Raw genomic sequence first — 18,758 nt, forward strand, 5'->3', positions numbered from 1 at the left:
TCCATAGAAGGTGACATTTCCAGGCTCTAGGAATTAGGACCTGCTCTCTCTGGGTGGCGGTTGTTCACTCCACCACCCCAGGTTTCCCCATCCTACCAAAAGACACAGCAGCATTGTGTCAACTGCCCAAACTGAGAACCTACGAGTTATTCTCAACCTGTCCTTTTTCCTGAGCAAGTTGTGTGGATTTAACTTAGCGGTCACACTGCCAACTTCAACCTAACTCCACTGCCACCAACTCAGTCCAGGCCACCAGTTCTTGTTTAGGTGACTCCCATGACCCCCATTGGTCTCTCCCTGCCTCAACTCTGCCCCCTCCATCCTATATCCCCACACTGTAACCAGACTGATTATTTATTTATTTTTTGGGGAAAGAATCTTGCTCTATCCCCCTGGCTGGAGTGCAGTGGCACAATCTCAGCTTACTACAACCCCAGCCTCCCAGGTTCAAATGGTTCTCCTGCTTCAGCCTCCCAAGTAGCTGAGATTACAGGTGTCTGCCACCATGCCTGGCTAATCTTTGTATTTTTAGTAGAGACGGGGTTTTGTCATGTTGGCCAGGCTGGTCTTGAACTCCTGACCTCAAGTGATCTGCCTGCATTGGCCTCCCAAAGTGCTAGGATTACAGGTGTGAGCCACCGCACCTGGCCAGACTGATCTTTTAAAGAAGTATATGTGAGCACAGCACTCCATGACTTAAAAACCTTAAGAGGACTACCATTTCTTTCAAGATAAAAGAATAAAATCCTCGCTGGGCACAGTGGTTCATGCCTGTAATCACTGCTTTGGGAAGCCGAGGTGGGAAGATCACTTTAGGCCAGGAGTTCGAGACCATCCATGGGCAACATGGTGAGACCACATCTCTACAAAAGATAAAATTAGCTAGGAGTGGTGGTGCATGCCTGTAGTCCCAGCTACTTGGAGAGTGAAGTGGGAGGATCGCCTGAGCCCTGGAGTTTGAGGCTGCAGTGAGCTATGACGGTGCCACTGCACTCCAGCCTGGGTAACGGAGTGGGACCTCATCAAAAACAAAAACAAAAACAAAACCGTTATTGTGGCTTTGAGGCCTGGATCATACCTACATCACTTAATTTGGCCAAACCAGCCCATTTCAGGTACCCAAATACCCCACGTGCTTTCTTGCTTGGCTCTGGGACTAATGTGGTTACTGGTGCAGGGTGAATGGCAGGTATTGTAAACCACATTGTGGACCTAGAGTTGCTAGGACCTTTTTTGCCATTACACAGAAGCCTCCCTGAGAACACAGCCATTGGATGACACATGGCAGAGGAAGATAAGACAATAAACGGAGACACAAAATTATGGCCAGCGCGGGGGCTCATGCCTGTAATCCCAGAACTTTGGGAGGCCAGGGTGGGCAGATCACCTAAGGTCAGGAGTTCGAGGCCAACCTGGCAAACATAGTGAAACCCCATCTCTACTAAAAATACAAAAATTAGCCAGGTGTGGTGGCGTGGGCCTGTAGTCCCAGCTACTCGGGAGGCTGAGGCAGGAGAATTGCTTGAACCCGGGAGGCGGAGGTTGCAGTGTGCCGCGATTGCGACACTGCGCGACAAAGTGAGACTCTGTGTCAAAAAAAAATTATATATATATATATATATATATATATATATAATGGCTAATACACGTGAAGATATTTAACCTCAGTAACTTCAGTTAAACAGCAGTAAAATCCCATTATTTGCCCATCAGATTGGCAAAAACTTAAGAACTAGAGAAGAAGTGGCGAAACGGGCTTGCAGCGTCGCACTCCCTACCCCGGCAGGTGCGCGATCACACACACGCCTGGCAGGGTGACTTCGACCGGCACTTCCGGTCCCGGAAGGTCGTGCTTTTTGACCCCGGAAGTCCGGGCGGGCGCCGAGCCGGGTGCGTTTTGCCACAGAGCCGTAAAGGCGCGCGGGAACATGGGGCTGTACGCTGCAGCTGCAGGCGTGCTGGCCGGCGTGGAGAGCCGCCAGGGCTCTATCAAGGGGCTGGTGTACTCCAGCAACTTCCAGGTAGCGGGCCCGGGCGCGAGTAGTAGGGGTGGGGAGTGAGGAACCCGGGTTGGGGTGGGACGGGCCCGGGTGGGGTCGGGAGGTGGGGCCCGGCGAGGAGGGCCGGGGGAGCCCCCGACCCAGCTTGTCTTCCTCGGCCACACAGAACGTGAAGCAGCTGTACGCGCTGGTGTGCGAAACGCAGCGCTACTCCGCCGTGCTGGATGCTGTGATCGCCAGCGCCGGCCTCCTCCGTGCGGAGAAGAAGCTGCGGCCGCACCTGGCCAAGGTGAGCGGAGGGGAGGGACGGGGAAGTGAACCCCGACGGTCAGCGCTTTGTCATCTGGTCTCAGCTCTGCTGCCGTGCACGGCGGGACTGGAGCAAGTCGCTCATCTGAAATGAGTATGAGCCGACCTTCCCTGGTTTACGAATTAAGATGGGATGAAAATGCTTTAACTTTGAGTGTTCTGAAGGATTAAATAACCGAAGTACAAAGTGGTAGTGGCGGAGACTGTAAGGAAGTCGGGCGTGGCGGCGCGCACCTGTGGTCCCAGCTACTCGGGAGGCTGAGGGGGGAGGACCACTTGAGCCCAGGAGGTCGAAGCTGCAGTGAGCTATGATCTGGCCACTGCACTTCAGCCTGGGCGACAGAGCTAGACCCCATTCTAAAAAAAAACAAAAACCCCAAACCCACACGCACGAAAGGGTAATGTTGGCAAGAAGTTGGGTGCAGAGGTCTACTGGTGAACATCGGTGGAGAAAGGGTCTAAGGCTGGGAAGCGAGACGCCAGGTTCCGATCCTGTTCTGTAGTTAATTTCTGGTGTGATCTTGGATAAGGTATCCCACCTGTATCTTGTCAGGTGATCTGTTTAGCCATTCCATTGCCGGGGCTCCATTAGAGTTAGTTCTAAGGCATTCATGCTTCATGCTTAGGGGGTTTTTGTTTTTGTTCCCTCATTCCCAGGTGCTAGTGTATGAGTTGTTGTTGGGAAAGGGCTTTCGAGGGGGTGGGGGCCGATGGAAGGCTCTGTTGGGCCGGCACCAGGCGAGGCTCAAGGCTGAGTTGGCTCGGCTCAAGGTTCATCGGGGTGTGAGCCGGAATGAGGACCTGTTGGAAGTGGGATCCAGGCCTGGTCCAGGTGAGCTGGAAGGAGCTGGGGGGTGGGGGAGGTGGGGAACTTTGCTCCTGCCTACTCACTGCTCATTGCGTCCTACCTAGCCTCCCAGCTGCCTCGATTTGTGCGTGTGAACACTCTCAAGACCTGCTCCGATGATGTAGTTGATTATTTCAAGAGACAAGGTTTCTCCTATCAGGGTCGGGCTTCCAGGTGAGAGCTTAGAGCCCTGGCTGTCCTCATTTAGGGAGGTGTCTGGGGTACTGGGAAGAGAAGTGGCTGGACAGTTGTGACTTTGCTCTCTGGGCTTTCTTCCTACCTTTCCAGCAGTTTCTCCATCTCCAAGGTTTGTCTTCCTGCCATCCCTTAAACATCGAACTCCTAGGAGCCTCATCCTACATTCTTCTTGATCTCTCTGTTTTTTCTCTAGCTTTAACTCCTGCCTCCCACCTGGTGATTCTCACCACCCAGTGTAGACTTCCCTCTTGCATTCTTCCCTCCTCAGGTTCATACGAACGCACCACAGATGCTAACAGTCGATGCATTTGTCATCTTTCCTCTCAGACTTTACACCTAGTACATCCCCAGTTAAATCTAACAGATGTCACCATCTTCCACCCATTTGGTCAAGCCAGAAACTGAGTCATCCTAGGTGCTTCCTTCTCCTCCCTCCAATCATTTACTCCCCTACCTTGAGCATCTTTCTCAGCTCCACTCCTCTCTTTTTTTTAGACTGAGTCTCACTCTGTCATCCAGGCTGGAGTGCAGTGGCATGATCTTGGCTCACTGCCTCCCGGGTTCAAGCGATGCTCCTGCCTCAGCCTCCTGAGTAGCTGGGATTAGAGGCTCCCACCACCATGTCCAGCTAATTTTTGTATTTTCAGTAGAGATGAGGTTTCACCATGTTGGCCATGCTGGTCTGAAACTCCTGAACTCAGGTGATCTGCCTGCCTTGGTCTCCCAAAGTGCTCGGATTACAGGCGTGAGCCACCACATCTGGCCTCCACTCCTTTCTCTTCAGCCCCTCGGACACTGCCTAGGTTAAGCACTCATTTCTTATTGGGATGACCACAAGAACTTCCCAGACTGGTTTCTCTGCTTCCAGACTGTCTCACTGCATTTTCCTTGAGGTTGACTGTAGGAAGCTCTAAAGCCAGATCTGATGCTGTTACTCCTCTGCTAAGCGTTTGTTTTTGTTTTTGTTTTTGTTTTTTTTGAGACAAGGGTTTTGCTCTCGTTGACCAGGCTGGAGTGCAATGGCGCGATCTCGGCTCACTGCAACCTCTGCCTCCTGGGTTCAAGCAATTCTCCTGCCTCAGCCTCCTGAGTAGCTGGGATTACAGGGATGCAGCACCACGCCCGGCTAATTTTGTATTTTTAGTAGAGACGGGGTTTCTCCATGTTGGTCAGGCTGGTCTCGAGGCTCCTGACTTCAGGTGATCTGCCCGCCTCGGCCTCCCAAAGTGCTGGGATTACAGGTGTGAGTCACCGCGCCCGGCCATGCTAAGTCCTTTCTTGGCTCCATTGTGCTGTCCCTCCTGCTTCCTCTCCAGGTCCATCTGCCACGGTGCTACGTGCACCAGCATGCCAGCAACAGTGGCTGGTCCCTGCCCCGTGCCTCCTCCACTGGGCTCACACCTGTCTCGTTTTGTCCTTTGTTGGCTCTGAGAAGCAGCCTCTGCCCCTCTCCCTTTCTCCCACTCTTAGTAAGATCCTCTTCCTTCTGCCTCTACCATGTTGCTTGGACACCAGGGTGGAATAGCAGAGAACGGCTGCTTGCGTTTGAATTCCAGCTCTGCCGCTTTGATAGATTTCTTAACTGAGAGATGTGACTCTCTAGGCCCATTTCTGCATGGGTCGGGGAGAGTGGGCGGGACTCCTTTACTGAGTTATAGTGAATGTAGTTTTAACCTAAGCGCCTCACATGACTAACTCCTCATCCATCAAGAATGAGCTCAGCTCTCACTTCCCCGCATCCCCTCACCCCCCTGTAAAGTAACCTTTCTCCAAGGTTATGCTTCAACAGGAATAGCTAACATTTATTAATTTGTGCCAAATAAGTATCTTGAATATATTGGCTCATTGAATCCCCACACCTACTATTTTACAGAGATGCTAGTGGGGCTTGAGATTGAATCACTTGCCCAGGCTCCCACTGCTGGTAAACAGTAGAGGGGGCTCCTGACCCATCAGTCTGGCTTGACAACCCATTCCCTCAACTGCGGATTCTGCCGTCTCTAGCTTATCACCCTGTTGATTTCTCCGTAGCTGTGGTAACATTTGTTGCATGAATGGACCGTTGAAATGGGGCCTGGCAGGGAGAAATTCAGGAAATGAATGAATGGTTCTTCCCTGGCAGCCTCGATGACTTACGAGCCCTCAAGGGGAAGCATTTTCTCCTGGACTCCTTGATGCCGGAGCTGCTGGTGTTTCCCGCCCAGACAGATCTGCATGAACACCCACTGTACCGGGCCGGACACCTCATTCTGCAGGACAGGGTAGGCAAGAGGAATAGAAAAGGGAAGAATGTGTAGGCACGGGAAGGGCCTAGCCTGGGGTCTCTGTTTACCTGGCCCCTGTGCTCTGCCTGCCAGGCCAGCTGTCTCCCAGCCATGCTGCTGGACCCCCCGCCAGGCTCCCATGTCATCGATGCCTGTGCCGCCCCAGGCAATAAGACCAGTCACTTGGCTGCTCTTCTGAAGAACCAAGGGTGAGTGCCACAGTCAGGAGCAGGAGGAGGACATGGGGTTTGATTCTGTGCCTTTCAGTGGGTAAAGGCTGAAAGGATGACTTTCGCTTAAGTCTTTCCTGCTGCACCAAAGCAGTTCACGGTATTTGCCCCAAGCTGCTTTCCCCACTGTAGGTGTGAGATGTGGATCCCTTAGCCCTTGGGGCAGAGACCCCAGGCCAGTTACCTCTGACTGTGAGCCCTTTAAACATAGGCCATTTCAATATTGTGTGTCCTGGCTTAACCTGCATGTTCTGGTTGGCTGTGACAGGCCCTTAGCTGCTCCATGCATGCTCAGCTCACCCCTGCTTTGCCCTAGGAAGATCTTTGCCTTTGACCTGGATGCCAAGCGGCTGGCATCCATGGCCACGCTGCTGGCCCGGGCTGGCGTCTCTTGCTGTGAGCTGGCTGAGGAGGACTTCCTGGCGGTCTCCCCCTCGGATCCGCGCTACCGTGAGGTCCACTACATCCTGCTGGATCCTTCCTGCAGTGGCTCGGGTGAGATGGCGAGAAAGCGTGGCCGAGGGACTCGCAGGTCCACAGCAGCTTAGACCTGGAGTCATTTGTTTTGGTCTTAGTTCTGACACTAATGGGCTTGGGACCCTGGGACAAAAGTTCTCCTCTGTGAAGCGAGGATTTCAGGACTGAGGCAGCCTGTGAAGCTGTGTAACCGAGACACGCTTTTCCTTAGGTATGCCGAGCAGACAGCTGGAGGAGCCCGGGGCAGGCACACCTAGCCCGGTGCGTCTGCATGCCCTGGCAGGGTTCCAGCAGCGAGCCCTGTGCCACGCGCTCACTTTCCCTTCCCTGCAGCGGCTCGTCTACTCCACGTGCTCCCTCTGCCAGGAGGAGAATGAAGACGTGGTGCGAGATGCGCTGCAGCAGAACCCGGGCGCCTTCAGGTACAGGGCGTGCGCCAGGGTCGTGGGGAGTGGGGGACGGGGTGAGCTGCTCTCTTACCCAGCATTGGGGCTGTTTCTCTTGCAGGCTAGCTCCTGCCCTGCCTGCCTGGCCCCACCGAGGCCTGAGCACGTTCCCGGGTGCCGAGCACTGCCTCCGGGCCTCCCCTGAGACCACGCTCAGCGGTGGCTTCTTCGTTGCTGTAATTGAACGGGTCGAGGTGCCGAGGTGAGTGAGTGGGGGCGTGCTTGGGAGGCGCAGGATGGCACCGGCACATCTAACATCTACACTTCTCTAGCTCAGCCTCACAGGCCAAAGCATCAGCACCAGAACGCACACCCAGCCCAGCCCCAAAGAGAAAGAAGAGACAGCAAAGAGCCGCAGCCGGTGCTTGCACACCGCCTTGCACATAGCAGAGGCTCCAGGCTGACTCCTTCCTGGTGGGAAAGGAAGATGCCTGTCTTCTCCGTGGAGGACCCTGGGCCCTCACCGCAGGCAGCAGTTTGGGTTTTGAAAGGTTATTGGGTCCCTTCCTCGGGCTGTGTTCTTGCTGGTGAGCAAAGTGTTGCCTGCAAAAATAAAATGCAGAACGTACTCTACGATAGATCACAGTTTTTTATTCTTAATGTCACAAGCAGGAGAAAAATCTCACATTCATACTAAAAATTCCAACTAGACTCAACAGGAATGAAGTCTCTATTTGTAATGGAAAGTCCCAGCCTCCCGCTGCCGTCCAGTGCGTGTACTGTACACATCCACACTCACACTCACTCAGGGTTCCCGGACTGGCTGTCCTGCCTGCGGAACTGAGGTAAACTAGCTCAGGTACTGACACTAGGAGGGTCTACCTTACGTAAGGTACAGGTAGAAGCTTGATTGCTAGGCCCAGGCCCACCCTGACCCTCCAATCCTAACAGGTATTTAGGCTTAAGGTTCACTCCTTCCTCAGCTGCACACGCAGCCAGGTATTAACGAGGATCAGAGCTGTTCTGAGGGGTGGGAAGGAGCAGCCCCGCCACCACTCACTCACCCTCAGTCACATCGGGGAGGGGGCACCAGTTACATTTACATCACATTATTTATAAAATAAGAATTACATTTCATATAACATGGCCAGAAGGAGCTCTAGTCCCCCAGGAAAGCTGCCGGGGACAGCATTTGAGCCTCTTCTTTGCACAGGCATAACTTAACTATACAGCTAATTCCTAGTTAATAGCATTTATACTTAACCACCTCAATGAACCAAGCTTGAAGGAGTTTAAAAGGCAATTTAGCTTAAATACAAAAATAAATTTTTGTTAAAAAATGTTTAAATAAATATTTTTTTATTTTAATTTAGACACACGCATTCATACTTCTCCCAAAGAGGTTGGGCGTGGCAGCAAGGCGCTTGGGCCTGGGGTATGTGGTTTCAGAAGGACGGAAGGAAAGGATGAGCTGCAGAGGGCCCTGTTTGGGAAAAATAGGATTTTAAAAATATGGTTCATTAATTTAGGTTTTCTAACATCTACTTTGGGTGATGTAGCCTCCAGTGAGGTCAGTTAAGTGGGACAGAAACAGCAGAGGGAAGAGGTCTTTGCTTCCCCTGGGCCCATTCTCCCTGGCTGCCAGCCCTTGAAGTCAGAACACCATGGGAAAATTCAGGAGTCGGCACTTGTAGCCGTCAAGTGGTGCTACTTTCCACATTCAATTAGCGAGGCCCCAGAAAACTTGAAACAGGAAGTCCGGCACTACCAACATGCCGCCACTCATACAACTCAACTCTTCCTCCAAACTCGATTCAAAAAGCAATACACTGAGCATCAGACAAAGGAACACAGGACAAGGCTTGAAACATACAATCCTGGAGAGGCAGACATGGGGCCAAAGGGTAGCTGGGCAAGGAGGCAGCTAAAGCAGCGGTGGGCATCCTGCCTGCTCCAAGAGCTTCTCCCTTCACCCCCGGCTCTGCCAGGCTAACAGTCTTGAGCCACCAAGCTTTGAGGGGCCAAACTGGCAGAGGGTTGGAGATGAAACATTGATTCAGGCTTGGCAGGAAGAAAACGGCAGGAGCAGCACCCACTGGGGTCTCCAAGGCAAAGCTAGATTCAAGGGCATTTAAAAACGAAGGAATCCTGCAAGGAACCGGTGAGGGACACAGCAGCAAGAAATGGGGAAACAGAGTCCCCAGAAGGGACCAGAGGAAAAGAACCACTTCTCACAGCTAAGCCAAGCAAGATAAAGCTTTAGGGATAACCCATTTCCCAAATCCCATCAGGTGCACACCACCGATCCAGGCGGGCTGGACCCTGCACCCTCCAGCGACGACGGCTCTCGGGGAAAGGTGGAAGGGGCGCCTGCCTAAGGGTGTGCTAAGCCGGAGTCAGGGCAGCGGACACTATGTACAGGTGTTTCCTTAGTTCTCCAGCCTCCCCAGTGGAACTGTTCAAGTAGAGGTCCCGGGCTTCGGCCCTCCGCATCCTGCTTCCCCATCCCTGAGGCTTGTGCTTCCTCCAGGAGAAGGGAAAGGGCCCCAGGGCTGCCACTACCCCCTGGCAGCTGAAGCCAGAGATCCGGGGTAGGTTTGCTTTACGCAACTGGAAGGGTCCAAGGCTCTTCCTAGCAGGTGCCAAGGTCCAGATTTAGGGAAGGGGTGGGGGGAACAGGGACAGGGGACAAAGGCTACTTTTTGCGGGTGTGCTGCCTTCGGGCCTGCAGTCGCTGTCGAGCCCCTAGGGTCTTGGATCCCACACCAATGGAAAATGAAAGGGCTGCCGATCCTGGAAAGATTCAACAAGACCTCATCAGGGCAGCTGCTACCTGAGACTCTGACTCTGGGTGCCCAAATCTCTGGAAGGCCAGGCCAGTAATAAAACACAGGGTGCCTCAATAGGGCTTTCCCCGCTGCATCAGAAACACTGTACGAGAGGAGCCTCCTGAAATGCAAACTCCCAGAGAGTCTCAGAGCGAGGCCCACGAATCCATTTTTACCTGGCTTCCCATGGGAGGCAAACTTCCACCCCGGACAGCTCCTCTCTGATCTCTGCCATCCAACTCCCATGCCTGGGCTGTGCTGGACTCCTAACCCAAAATGTCTTTCCTGTGCTGAACCTCATCTTCACGGGGCCTCAGAGGACCAGGAGCCTGCCACCCCGCCCAACCCCTACTCAGACAGACGAGCAGGGCCACAGGGTGGCTTGCTGCTTACCGAAAGGTGCAACACCAACAAAGCCTTGGGCGGGTGCTGAGGATGCCCCAAAGGAGAGGCTGCTGCCCGATGTGCCCACTCCAGGCGCAGGGGTGTTCAGACCAAAGGTGGGGGTGGCGGTGCCTAGAATGAAGAGAACAGAGAGCTGGCCAGTGAGCAGAGGGCGGAGGCAGGCGAGGAGCCGGGCAGGAGCCTGTGCTCCGCAGGGCACTTCCCACGGGACCCTCAGCCCCACTTCTGCTTCTGGGGCACTCCTCCATCAGCAGCTGAGCCAGACAACCGAGTCTTCATGCCTGGTGCCCCAGCTCAGCCTGCTTCTCCCACCCGCTAATGGCCACGCCAGGGCAGAGAAAAAGCCCCCCTGCCCCGCAGCCACCTCGTGGGCCTCCTGACCATTGCTGCAGAGGGGAGTACTCTGGGGCCCCCGCCTCCTAGCGTACCTGGGTTGGCCACCTCCTCTGTTCAGGCCTTTTCCCCCTAGCCACCGTCCCCTCCCCTCTGAAGCCTGGTTTGTCCGTCCCGCGTCTTTTGTGATGCCCCGTGGTCCCCTCCCTTCCCCGGCCTTGCACTGACTGGCTCTGGCTGCCTGCCCGAGGCCCTCTCTGGCAGCCCCTCTGCAGGGTTGGCTGCTCTCAGGGCTTGGCCTCCGGCCCGGACAAGGGGAAGCTCCCTGTGCTCCCACGCTGCTTCCACACTGTTTCTCTTCCTTTCCTAAATACTGTAACTCAAGTTCAGATCACTTTAATCTGCCATGTTCTCATGTCACCTGTCAACTGCCAGGTCACTCCCTGATTCACAGAGGACCCTTGGCTCACTGGCTTCCTCCCCATCACCACTCACGGTGACTTCGCCCTGTGGGGCTGACTGATGGTCCTCTCAGCCCCTCGACCCTGCCACCCCCATGACCTCCGCTCCCCGACCCCTGCCACCACTCCTGCAGCCACACTGTCACCACAACTGCTCCGGCTCCCGAATCTCCTGCAGGCACCACCCCTCCTGCAGCTGACTTCACCCACTCTCCGCTCCTGCACCCCCTGAGCTGCATCAGGGCACTGACCCGCTGCCCCTCCTGCTGTGCTTGCTGGGGTCTCCACAGCCGGGTGGCACCAGCTGTCTGCTGACCTTAGGTCTACACCCACAGTGTCGCTGGGAAACACACGCCATGCTAACTGGCCTCACTTTAACTTCACAATCACAATTTTCCAGCCCACAAACTGCCTGGAAACTGATCACACTTTTTAATATGATGTTCCTTTCCCCCACTGTCCAAAATGACTATTTCAAAAGACCCCTTTTTTAATACACTTTATCCTGATCCTCTCTCTCCCAGATTTTCTCTACTTCACGAAGCAAACAGAAGCCATGGATCTACACTCATCTTCCACACGGGAGGAACCATCACTGCATCCTTCTGCCTGATTCTGCAATGGTTTTCCTGAACACTTAAGACCCAAACACCCAACCCTGGCCACAAACAATCCTTGCCTCTTGGCCTCCTTCCACACCACTGCTTTAGCTCCTGCCCTCCTGCCATGCTTGTCTTTGTTCTGCTCTTCAACATACCAAACATGTTTCTGCCTCTAGGCCTTTGCATGCGCCATCCTGGGCCTGAAAGGCATGTCCACTTGTGCTGTGCCCACCCCCACCCCACCCCCATATTCAGCTTACGGTTTGTTTTTTTGAGACAGAGTCTTGCTCTGTCACCCAGGCCAGAGTACAGTGGCATGATCTTGGCTCACTGCAACCTCCAACTCCTGGGTTCAAACAATTCTTGTGCCTCAGCCTCCCGAGTAGCTGGGATTACAGGTGGGTACCACCATGCCCGGCTAATTTTTTGGTATTTTTAGTAGAAACAGGGTTTCGCCAAGTTGTCCAGGCTGGTCTTGAACTCCTGGCCTCAAGTGATCCACCCTCCTTGGCCTCCCAAAATATTGGGATTACAAGCGTGAGCCACTACGCCCAACCTTCAGCTTACAATTGTTACCTACTCAGAAGGCCTTTGACCAGTTAAATCCACAATGGCTCCTCCAGTCATTACTACATTAGCAAAACATGTATCGTGCCCTGGCATCTCACTGAGTTCTATATTCAGTGCCTGTCTCTTCACTGCCACAGCATAAGCTCCCCGAGAACACAGGCTTCGCAGGCACAGCTTTTCAGTGTCCGGCCCGGTAGCCCAAGTCCACGCCCCTCCTTACCTCCAAACACAGGTTTGCTCTCAGGTGTGCTGCCCACGTTGAAGGCAAACGGTGTGCTCTGGCCGGTGGTGCCCAGGGCGTTCTGACCTAAGCCCCCTGCGAAGGGGGTGGAGGTGGCTGTGCTCCCACTCTGTCCTGCTCCAAAGCTGAAAGCTCCGGCGGTGGTGCTGGAGCCTGGGGTGGCCACATTGATCCCAAAGCTCCCACTGCCAGCGGGGGCTGCCGAACCCCCAAACGTGAAGGGTGATGGTGTTGTGCTGCCAAACACTGAGCTGCTGCTCCCGCTGCTGGCGGTCTGGGTGGTGGCTCCAAAGCCGGAGCTGGTGGCTGCACCGAAGGGGAAGACAGCAGTGGAGCCACCAAAGGCGGGCTGTGAGCTGGCGGGAGCGCCGAAGGCCGAAGCCGTGGCTTTCAACCCAAACGCCGAGTGCGTGGCACCACCAAAGATAGGGTGGATGGGCGTAGGCACGTACGCAGGCACGACCTTGATCATGGACACAAGTGCAGGTGTGGGTGCAGCAGCCGGGGCTGCAGAGTTTCCAAAAGTGAAAGAGCTGCCAAAGCTGGGGGCAAGGGCCGGCTTGGCGGCCCCTGGTGGCTGCCCCTCAGCAGCCCCAAATGTGGGCTGGGGGTTGGCTCCCGGATATGATGGGAGCAGGGACTTGGCGCTTGAGCCAAAGGGAATGTTGAACGTGGGGGTGCTCGTGTTACTGCTGGTGGCCGGGGCGGAGGTGGTGAGGGTGCTGCCAAAACCGCTAAAGCCGGCAGCGCCGCTGCTGGTGGCCGTTGGCACGGCAGTGGGCAGGGACTGGCTGAAGGTGGTGACTGTGGTGGTTGTGGGCAGGGCAGGAGGTTTGCCAAATTGGAATATGGAGCCCATGGCCGGGATGAAGCTGGCAGCAGAGGCCTGGGGCGCCCCAAAGAGGAAAGGCTGTGAGGCGGCAGTGGCGGTGCTGGTCGTGGTACTCACACTGCTGCTGCTCACACTGTTTATGCCAAAGCCAAACGCAGGCTTTGAAGCAGAGTCTGTGGATGGACTGGCAGAGGTGATGGGAGCCACAGCAGAGGTGGCGCTGGCCAGGCCAGTGAAGAGCGGGGCAGTTGTGGTGGGAGCAGTGGTGGGAGTAGTTGTCTGCTTGAAGAAGGGAGCAGGCAAGGGCACAGATGCAGGTGGCCCCATGCTGCTAAAGACAGGCTGGAAGGTCGGGGCTGTGGTGCTGGTGGTCGTGGGGAGGGAGGAGCTGGAGGGCGCTGTGGCTGTGACTGAAGGGCCAGGCGGTGTGAGGCCTTCCTTCTCACTCTTGGGTGGGGCCGTGAAAATGGGCTTGAACATGGGAGATGCTGAAGATGCAGCAGGGGCGGCAGGGCTGGAAGGTGAGGTGTTCTGTGTTCCAAACAGGAAGCTTTGCTTGGGGGCGGGGGACGGGGCAGATGTGGCTTGGGGTTTGGTAGCCGTCTCTGCCTGAAGGGGTTTGGTAGCCGTCTCTGCCTGAAGGGTTGGAGGTGCCTTGGTGTCAGTGGCTGGTACCGTGGATGGAGCAGGGATCAGCCCCAGCAAAGTGGTCAGGGGTTTGGAGTCTAAGGAGGGGCTGGGGAGTGGCCCTGGCGGCCCTGACTGTGATAAACCCAGCGGGGGTAGGAGGCTGGGTGTCTTTGGAGGTGAGAGGGCCTCAGTGGTTGCTGCTCCAGCAGATTCTGGAAGAAGAATAGAAAATGTGAAATTGGAATAAACACTTCAAAGATGATGGTATTCAGTATTTCAGTGTCCTCCCCATGCCTACCACAGAGCCTGGGATCCAAGAGTCAGTCAATAAACTCAGCTAAGTCTACACTACAGGCCTGTACAGTAAATCAAGGAAGTGTTCATTATTTCTACCTCACAGATCATCAGACAGAAGGGGATAAAATGGGGCCTAAATGGGGGCCTAATGTGTAGAGACTAAGACAGTCCAATTGTCTGAACTCTGAAGTTCATGTATGAATCTAGATACACTTTATTTGCCTACTAAGCTCACCTGCCAGGCGCTAAGAGCACGCAACTATGAATGGGGGAGTCTCTGCCCTTGAGCAGGAAGGGTGAGTACGAACCCCAGGTTACTGTCTGATCTGTCTGATAAAGAGGTGTGCGCGCGCAGTGCCGTGAAGGCCTGGGCCGGGAACACCAGCAGCCCTCGAAGTGCTGGAGGGAAAGGAAGCAGTGCTGTTCTGGACCGGTGGTTCTGACAGTCAAGGATATCCTGACCACGCCACCACATTCACACTTCAGAGGTGCTGCACCGGGAAGATCATTCTCATCTGACAGATGAGGAAGGCGAGGCTCAGGGCAGCTACGAGCCAGGCTTCAGATCCTGAGCGCCGCAGCACCCCTTCTCTAACACTTCCTGATGCGGGCTCCGGCGCTGTTAAACGTGAGCCCGCTCCAGTGTGCTGAGCCAGGGTGCGTTCGGCCTGCAGAGCAATCTCCAGCGACTGACAGGCACGACGCCCTTATTCCACCCCAAGCCGGGGATGCTGCTCAGAAGGCTGGATCCACGGCCCCACTCCAGCTCACCTGGGCAGGGTGGCAGGCTCGGGGGAGTCTGCATCTTCTTCAAGCTCTCTAACAGTGGGTTGGTGCTTGGGGCCAGGAGGGAGGTGGGTGGGGAGGCAGTTGCAGCAGCAGGCAGGGTAAAGGTAAATGAAGGCTGAGTGATAGGTGGGGTCTCAGTGACAGAGTTCGAGGCAGCATCTAAGAAAGAAAGAAAGGTGAAGCAGTCCTGGCTTGTCTGGGACTTCTTTCCACATGCCTGTCGGACAGCAGACTCTCAGCACAGCTCATGGAGGAATGCCTGCCCTCAATTGCAGTGGTCCCTGCTGTCCAGTTCCCGTGAAGACCAACACGGATATCTCAGGTGAGAAAGACCACAAGAAAACATGGAACCCTACTTGGGATTTTCCCAGAGAAACCCATTTTTCCAAACACCAAAATAAAACCAAAGAAAACAGACACCTGAAACCTCTCGAGTGTGCAACGATCTGTGCTCCTTACCGCTCTTGTCCTCCAAGGCCTGGTTGAACCACTGTAATGCAGCCTTCTTCTCTAAGTCTAGGTCCTCGGCAGTGATCGAATAGCCAAGCTGGGGAGGTGGAGGCTACCAAAGAGAAAAAGAAGAAGTCAGGCCAATCAGAAAAAACGGGAAGGCTGGGCATGGTGGCTCACACCGGTAATCTCAGCACTTTGGGAGGCCAAGCCAGCTGGATCACTTGAGGTCAGGAGTTTGAGGCCGGCCTGGCCAACATGGTGAAACCCCATCTCTACTAAAAACACAAAAAATTAGCCAGGCGTGGTAGCAAGCGCCTGTAATCCCAGCTACTTGGGAGGCTGAGGCAGGAGAATTGCTTGAACTCAGGAGGCAGAGGTTACGGTTAGCCAAAATCGAGCCACTGCACTCCAGCCTGGGTGACAGAGGGATGTTGTCTCAAAACACAAAAACAAAAATAAATTAGAAAAAAAAAACAGAAGAAACTTGTCCTTAGCGTTCCTAATACTTAGGAGAGCTAAGCCGGGGAGGGCAGGAGTAGATGGACAAGACCATACCAAGGTCAGCTGTTCCCCTCGCCGAGAAGGCAGCAGCTGAACTTTCCGCTTACGCTGCCCAGAGCTGCCAGGTGTAGACTGAGAATTCGAGTTTTGTTTCTTCCTTGGGGTTGTATCTGCAGCTAAAGAAAGAAATCAAGACTCGTTTGCTTCCTTCCCTCTTCCGGAAATGGATGGTTGTGTCTACCCACTTGGCATTTCACACTGAGTTTTCAATGGGTATCTCTGAAAAGATTCAATCTTCTATGGTTTGGTTGCTTGGATGGTGTTTGCAAGATTAAGGCGCGCACACAAACCGCTTACTGTGCAGTAATTACTGGGATCACCCACAGGTGACTCAAACTGAGCTTACCTCTATCCAATCGTTAGCCCCCGTCTATAGCCTTTCTCCCTCATCAGACTATAAACTTCTGAAGGAGAGGAAATCTCTCTCTTTGTATCTAACATGCCTTAGACATAGCAATGCTCAAGACCTTTTTTCAATAGGTATTAATCTCTACATCCTCCACAAACACCTCCACCACCAACAGCAGCCCCTCCTCCTGGCTCAGCAACCTACCCTTTTCTCCCTGGGACTCCTTGTCTGCTGCCAATGGAGTTGAAGAACTGGAATGATGACACAGCTCCTCTTCTCTGTCAGGAAAAAAGGAACAATTTAGTCTAGAAAGACTTCTTGGCTGAAGTATTAAATAATTTCTCACACCCTCCTAACTACCAAGTGGCCAATGTCTAAAACAACCATCATTTAAGATCTCAGTATGCCAGGATAAAAAAAGTCAACAGGAAATTCCAACAGAATGAAGGGAGGCTGTTCACAGAGGCCATGAAGACAGCTTTTGTCTTAAAACAAGCACAAAACAATAATCTTCAGACCTTACTTACAACCTACCAAGTCCCTGGGAGTTCTAGACACAGACGTGATCCCTGAGGGAGTGGCATTCCAGCCAACTGCAAGCACCTAGGGGGTCAGCTCGAGTCAAGAACCTGAAGGCGACTGCCCGCTGACTTGACTCTCTCTGCTCTCCACTCTGCATGGCCTCTGTGCTTGCACCCGATCCCTCATGCTGGAGTGGGAGGCGACAGCCAGAGGCCACTGGAGTCAGTATCCAAGACTGTAGGGATGACAGCACTTCGGGTGGGTACTGCATTGTCCCTCTCAGGGACTTAGTTTCTTTGATTCTCCAAGTCACAGCAGCACAAAGCCTAAGAGCCAGGTTCGTTTCCCACCTTTCCTCACCCCCGTCTGTCCACGCAGCAAATGAAAACTGCAGGAGAATGCCAAGTACCTTATTTTCTTTGCTGGCCTCTCCGGTGTCTGGGAGCGGGAGGAGGCTGGGCTAGAGAAGGGTGATGAACTGGGGCCATTTCTCTTCCAGAGCTAAAAATCAAGAGGGACATGACTGAGCCTGCTGATAACTTAGCATCTGACCCTCAACACGACAAAGTCTCTTTTCAAGTGACTAAAAAAACATTCTTTATGGTTAAATGGTTAGTCATGCCTGTAATCCTAGCATGCTGGGAGGCCAAGGTGGGAGGATCGCTTGAGCCCAGGAATTTGAGCCCAGCCTGGGTAACATAGCGAGACCCCTGTCTCTACAAAAAAACTGAAAAATCAGTTGGGTGTGGTGGTTTGCATCTGTGGTCCCAACTACTCAGGATGCTGCAGTGAGCTGAGATTGCCCCACTGCACTCCAGCCTGGGTGACAGAGTGAGACCCTGTCTCAAAAAAAAAAGAAAAGAAAAGAAAATGAAAAAAATTTGTTTGTGAAGAAAGACCCCTGAAAAGAAAGTCAACTGCCAGTATTAATTATGAAAGCAAAAGAAGAAAAGTCTATAAAAGTAATGGAATGTGAATAAAGGTAGAAGGGATGGACACACTTTTGCATATATTAGGTGGAACGTTAGCCTCAGTAATGAAGAGCCAGGACACATTCAAACCTGTGCCAGACTGTCTACGGAAAGGATAGAAGTAAATTAAAGAAGATAACCCAGTAAACTAATTTAGTCTTGCTTCTATTAAATTTTCTATTTTAATTTACTAACTTCATTTTAAAAATATGCTGTCGTAATGTTTATGACTTTTGCAACAACGATGGCATTTATCATATGTGATGATTATCCATACATCTGCCTCTTCCACCAGGTGAGTTCTTGACAGCAAAGACGGTGTTTTCATCTCTGCTTCCTCCACAGACCAGCAGCAAAGTAGATGGCACAGAGCGGACACTGCAAATAGTCTCGTAAGTGCTGAGCCTAATTACAAAGCCACTAAACTGTCACCTCAGACCGTCTTTCCTACTTGAAAAGCTGCTAGTGATTTCTTACCCAGTACCAGCTACATCATATAAGTACAAACAAGAAGCCAACAATGCTTAATAAGAGTTCAAAAAGGGAAAAGAGGAAGCTTCAGACAAGTGGTAAGCAGCAGAACAGTTCAGTGAGGCCACCATCAGGAAGCCGGGCCCAGGAGGAGCTTGAGAAGACTGCTCACGGCAATAACAGTTGAAGTTACGCTCAAACAGCAAGAAAGGCCAGAGCACAATGGTTTAAAAAACATGGGATTACAGGCATATAAAAGAGCAGAATACAAAAATTCATCAAAGGATCCAAGGATTGAATATATAAGCGGCATTTTCAATCACTTCAGATCCCTGACACTACCTCACTGGTTCTCAAAGGACGGCTCAGTCACCTGTGGAACTTCTTTTTTTTTGAAACGGAGCCTTGCTCTGTTACCAGGCTGGAGTGCAGTGGCGCGATCTCAGCTCACTGCAACCTCCGCCTCCCTGGTTCAAGTGATTCTGCTGCCTCAGCTTCCCGAGTAGCTGGGACTACAGGAACATGCCACCACACCCAGCTAATTTTTGTATCTTTAGTAGAGACAGGGTTTCACCATGTTGGCCAGGATGGTCTTGATCTCTTGACCTCGTGATCTGCCTGCCTTGGCCTCCAAAAGCGCTGGGATTACAGGCGTGAGCCACCACACCTAGCCACCTGTGGAACTTTAAAAGCACATAGATGGCCTAGTGCGGTGGCTCACACCTGTAATCC

General features: G+C 53.2%; 2 protein-coding genes across 11 annotated transcripts in view; one reads left to right on the top strand and one right to left on the bottom strand.

Annotated features, from left to right (window-relative positions):
• The first annotated feature begins 1,854 nt into the window (after positions 1-1,854).
• On the top strand, positions 1,855-13,875 carry NSUN5 (NOP2/Sun RNA methyltransferase 5). Of its 5 annotated transcripts, none has more exons than XM_009453335.5 (10): positions 1,855-2,021; positions 2,167-2,289; positions 2,967-3,141; positions 3,222-3,330; positions 5,477-5,615; positions 5,712-5,827; positions 6,165-6,343; positions 6,537-6,747; positions 6,833-6,973; positions 7,044-7,344. In XM_009453335.5, the coding sequence occupies exons 1-10, from the start codon at positions 1,929-1,931 to the stop codon at positions 7,156-7,158; spliced, it is 1,401 nt and encodes a 466-aa protein (XP_009451610.1). In that variant the 5' UTR covers positions 1,855-1,928; the 3' UTR covers positions 7,159-7,344. The 5 variants fall into 5 exon arrangements, 3 of the variants coding, with proteins under 3 accessions (XP_009451610.1, XP_016813116.1, XP_063670604.1); XR_010158538.1 differs by lacking the exon at positions 7,044-7,344 and adding an exon at positions 11,263-13,875 and having other exon boundaries at positions 1,857-2,021; positions 6,169-6,343; XR_010158537.1 differs by having other exon boundaries at positions 1,857-2,021; positions 6,169-6,343.
• Positions 7,343-18,758, bottom strand: part of POM121 (POM121 transmembrane nucleoporin) — a 57,045-nt gene continuing 45,629 nt past the window's right edge. For 4 of the 6 annotated variants that reach the window (XM_063814533.1, XM_054655810.2, XM_001144107.8 and 1 more), the window contains 8 exons: positions 16,994-17,085; positions 16,267-16,340; positions 15,708-15,829; positions 15,159-15,261; positions 14,682-14,858; positions 12,131-13,825; positions 9,933-10,055; positions 7,343-9,504 (listed from right to left, as the gene is read on the bottom strand). In XM_063814533.1, the coding sequence (XP_063670603.1) occupies positions 9,407-9,504; positions 9,933-10,055; positions 12,131-13,825; positions 14,682-14,858; positions 15,159-15,261; positions 15,708-15,829; positions 16,267-16,340; positions 16,994-17,085 (2,484 nt within the window). In that variant the 3' untranslated portion in view covers positions 7,343-9,406. The remainder of the gene's footprint in view (positions 9,505-9,932; positions 10,056-12,130; positions 13,826-14,681; positions 14,859-15,158; positions 15,262-15,707; positions 15,830-16,266; positions 16,341-16,993; positions 17,086-18,758) is intronic. The other 2 variants (XM_054655808.2, XM_009453333.5) reach the window with 1 other exon arrangement.

Source organism: Pan troglodytes, chromosome 6 (genome assembly GCF_028858775.2).
Source record: "Pan troglodytes isolate AG18354 chromosome 6, NHGRI_mPanTro3-v2.0_pri, whole genome shotgun sequence".
Lineage (NCBI taxonomy): Eukaryota > Metazoa > Chordata > Mammalia > Primates > Hominidae > Pan > Pan troglodytes.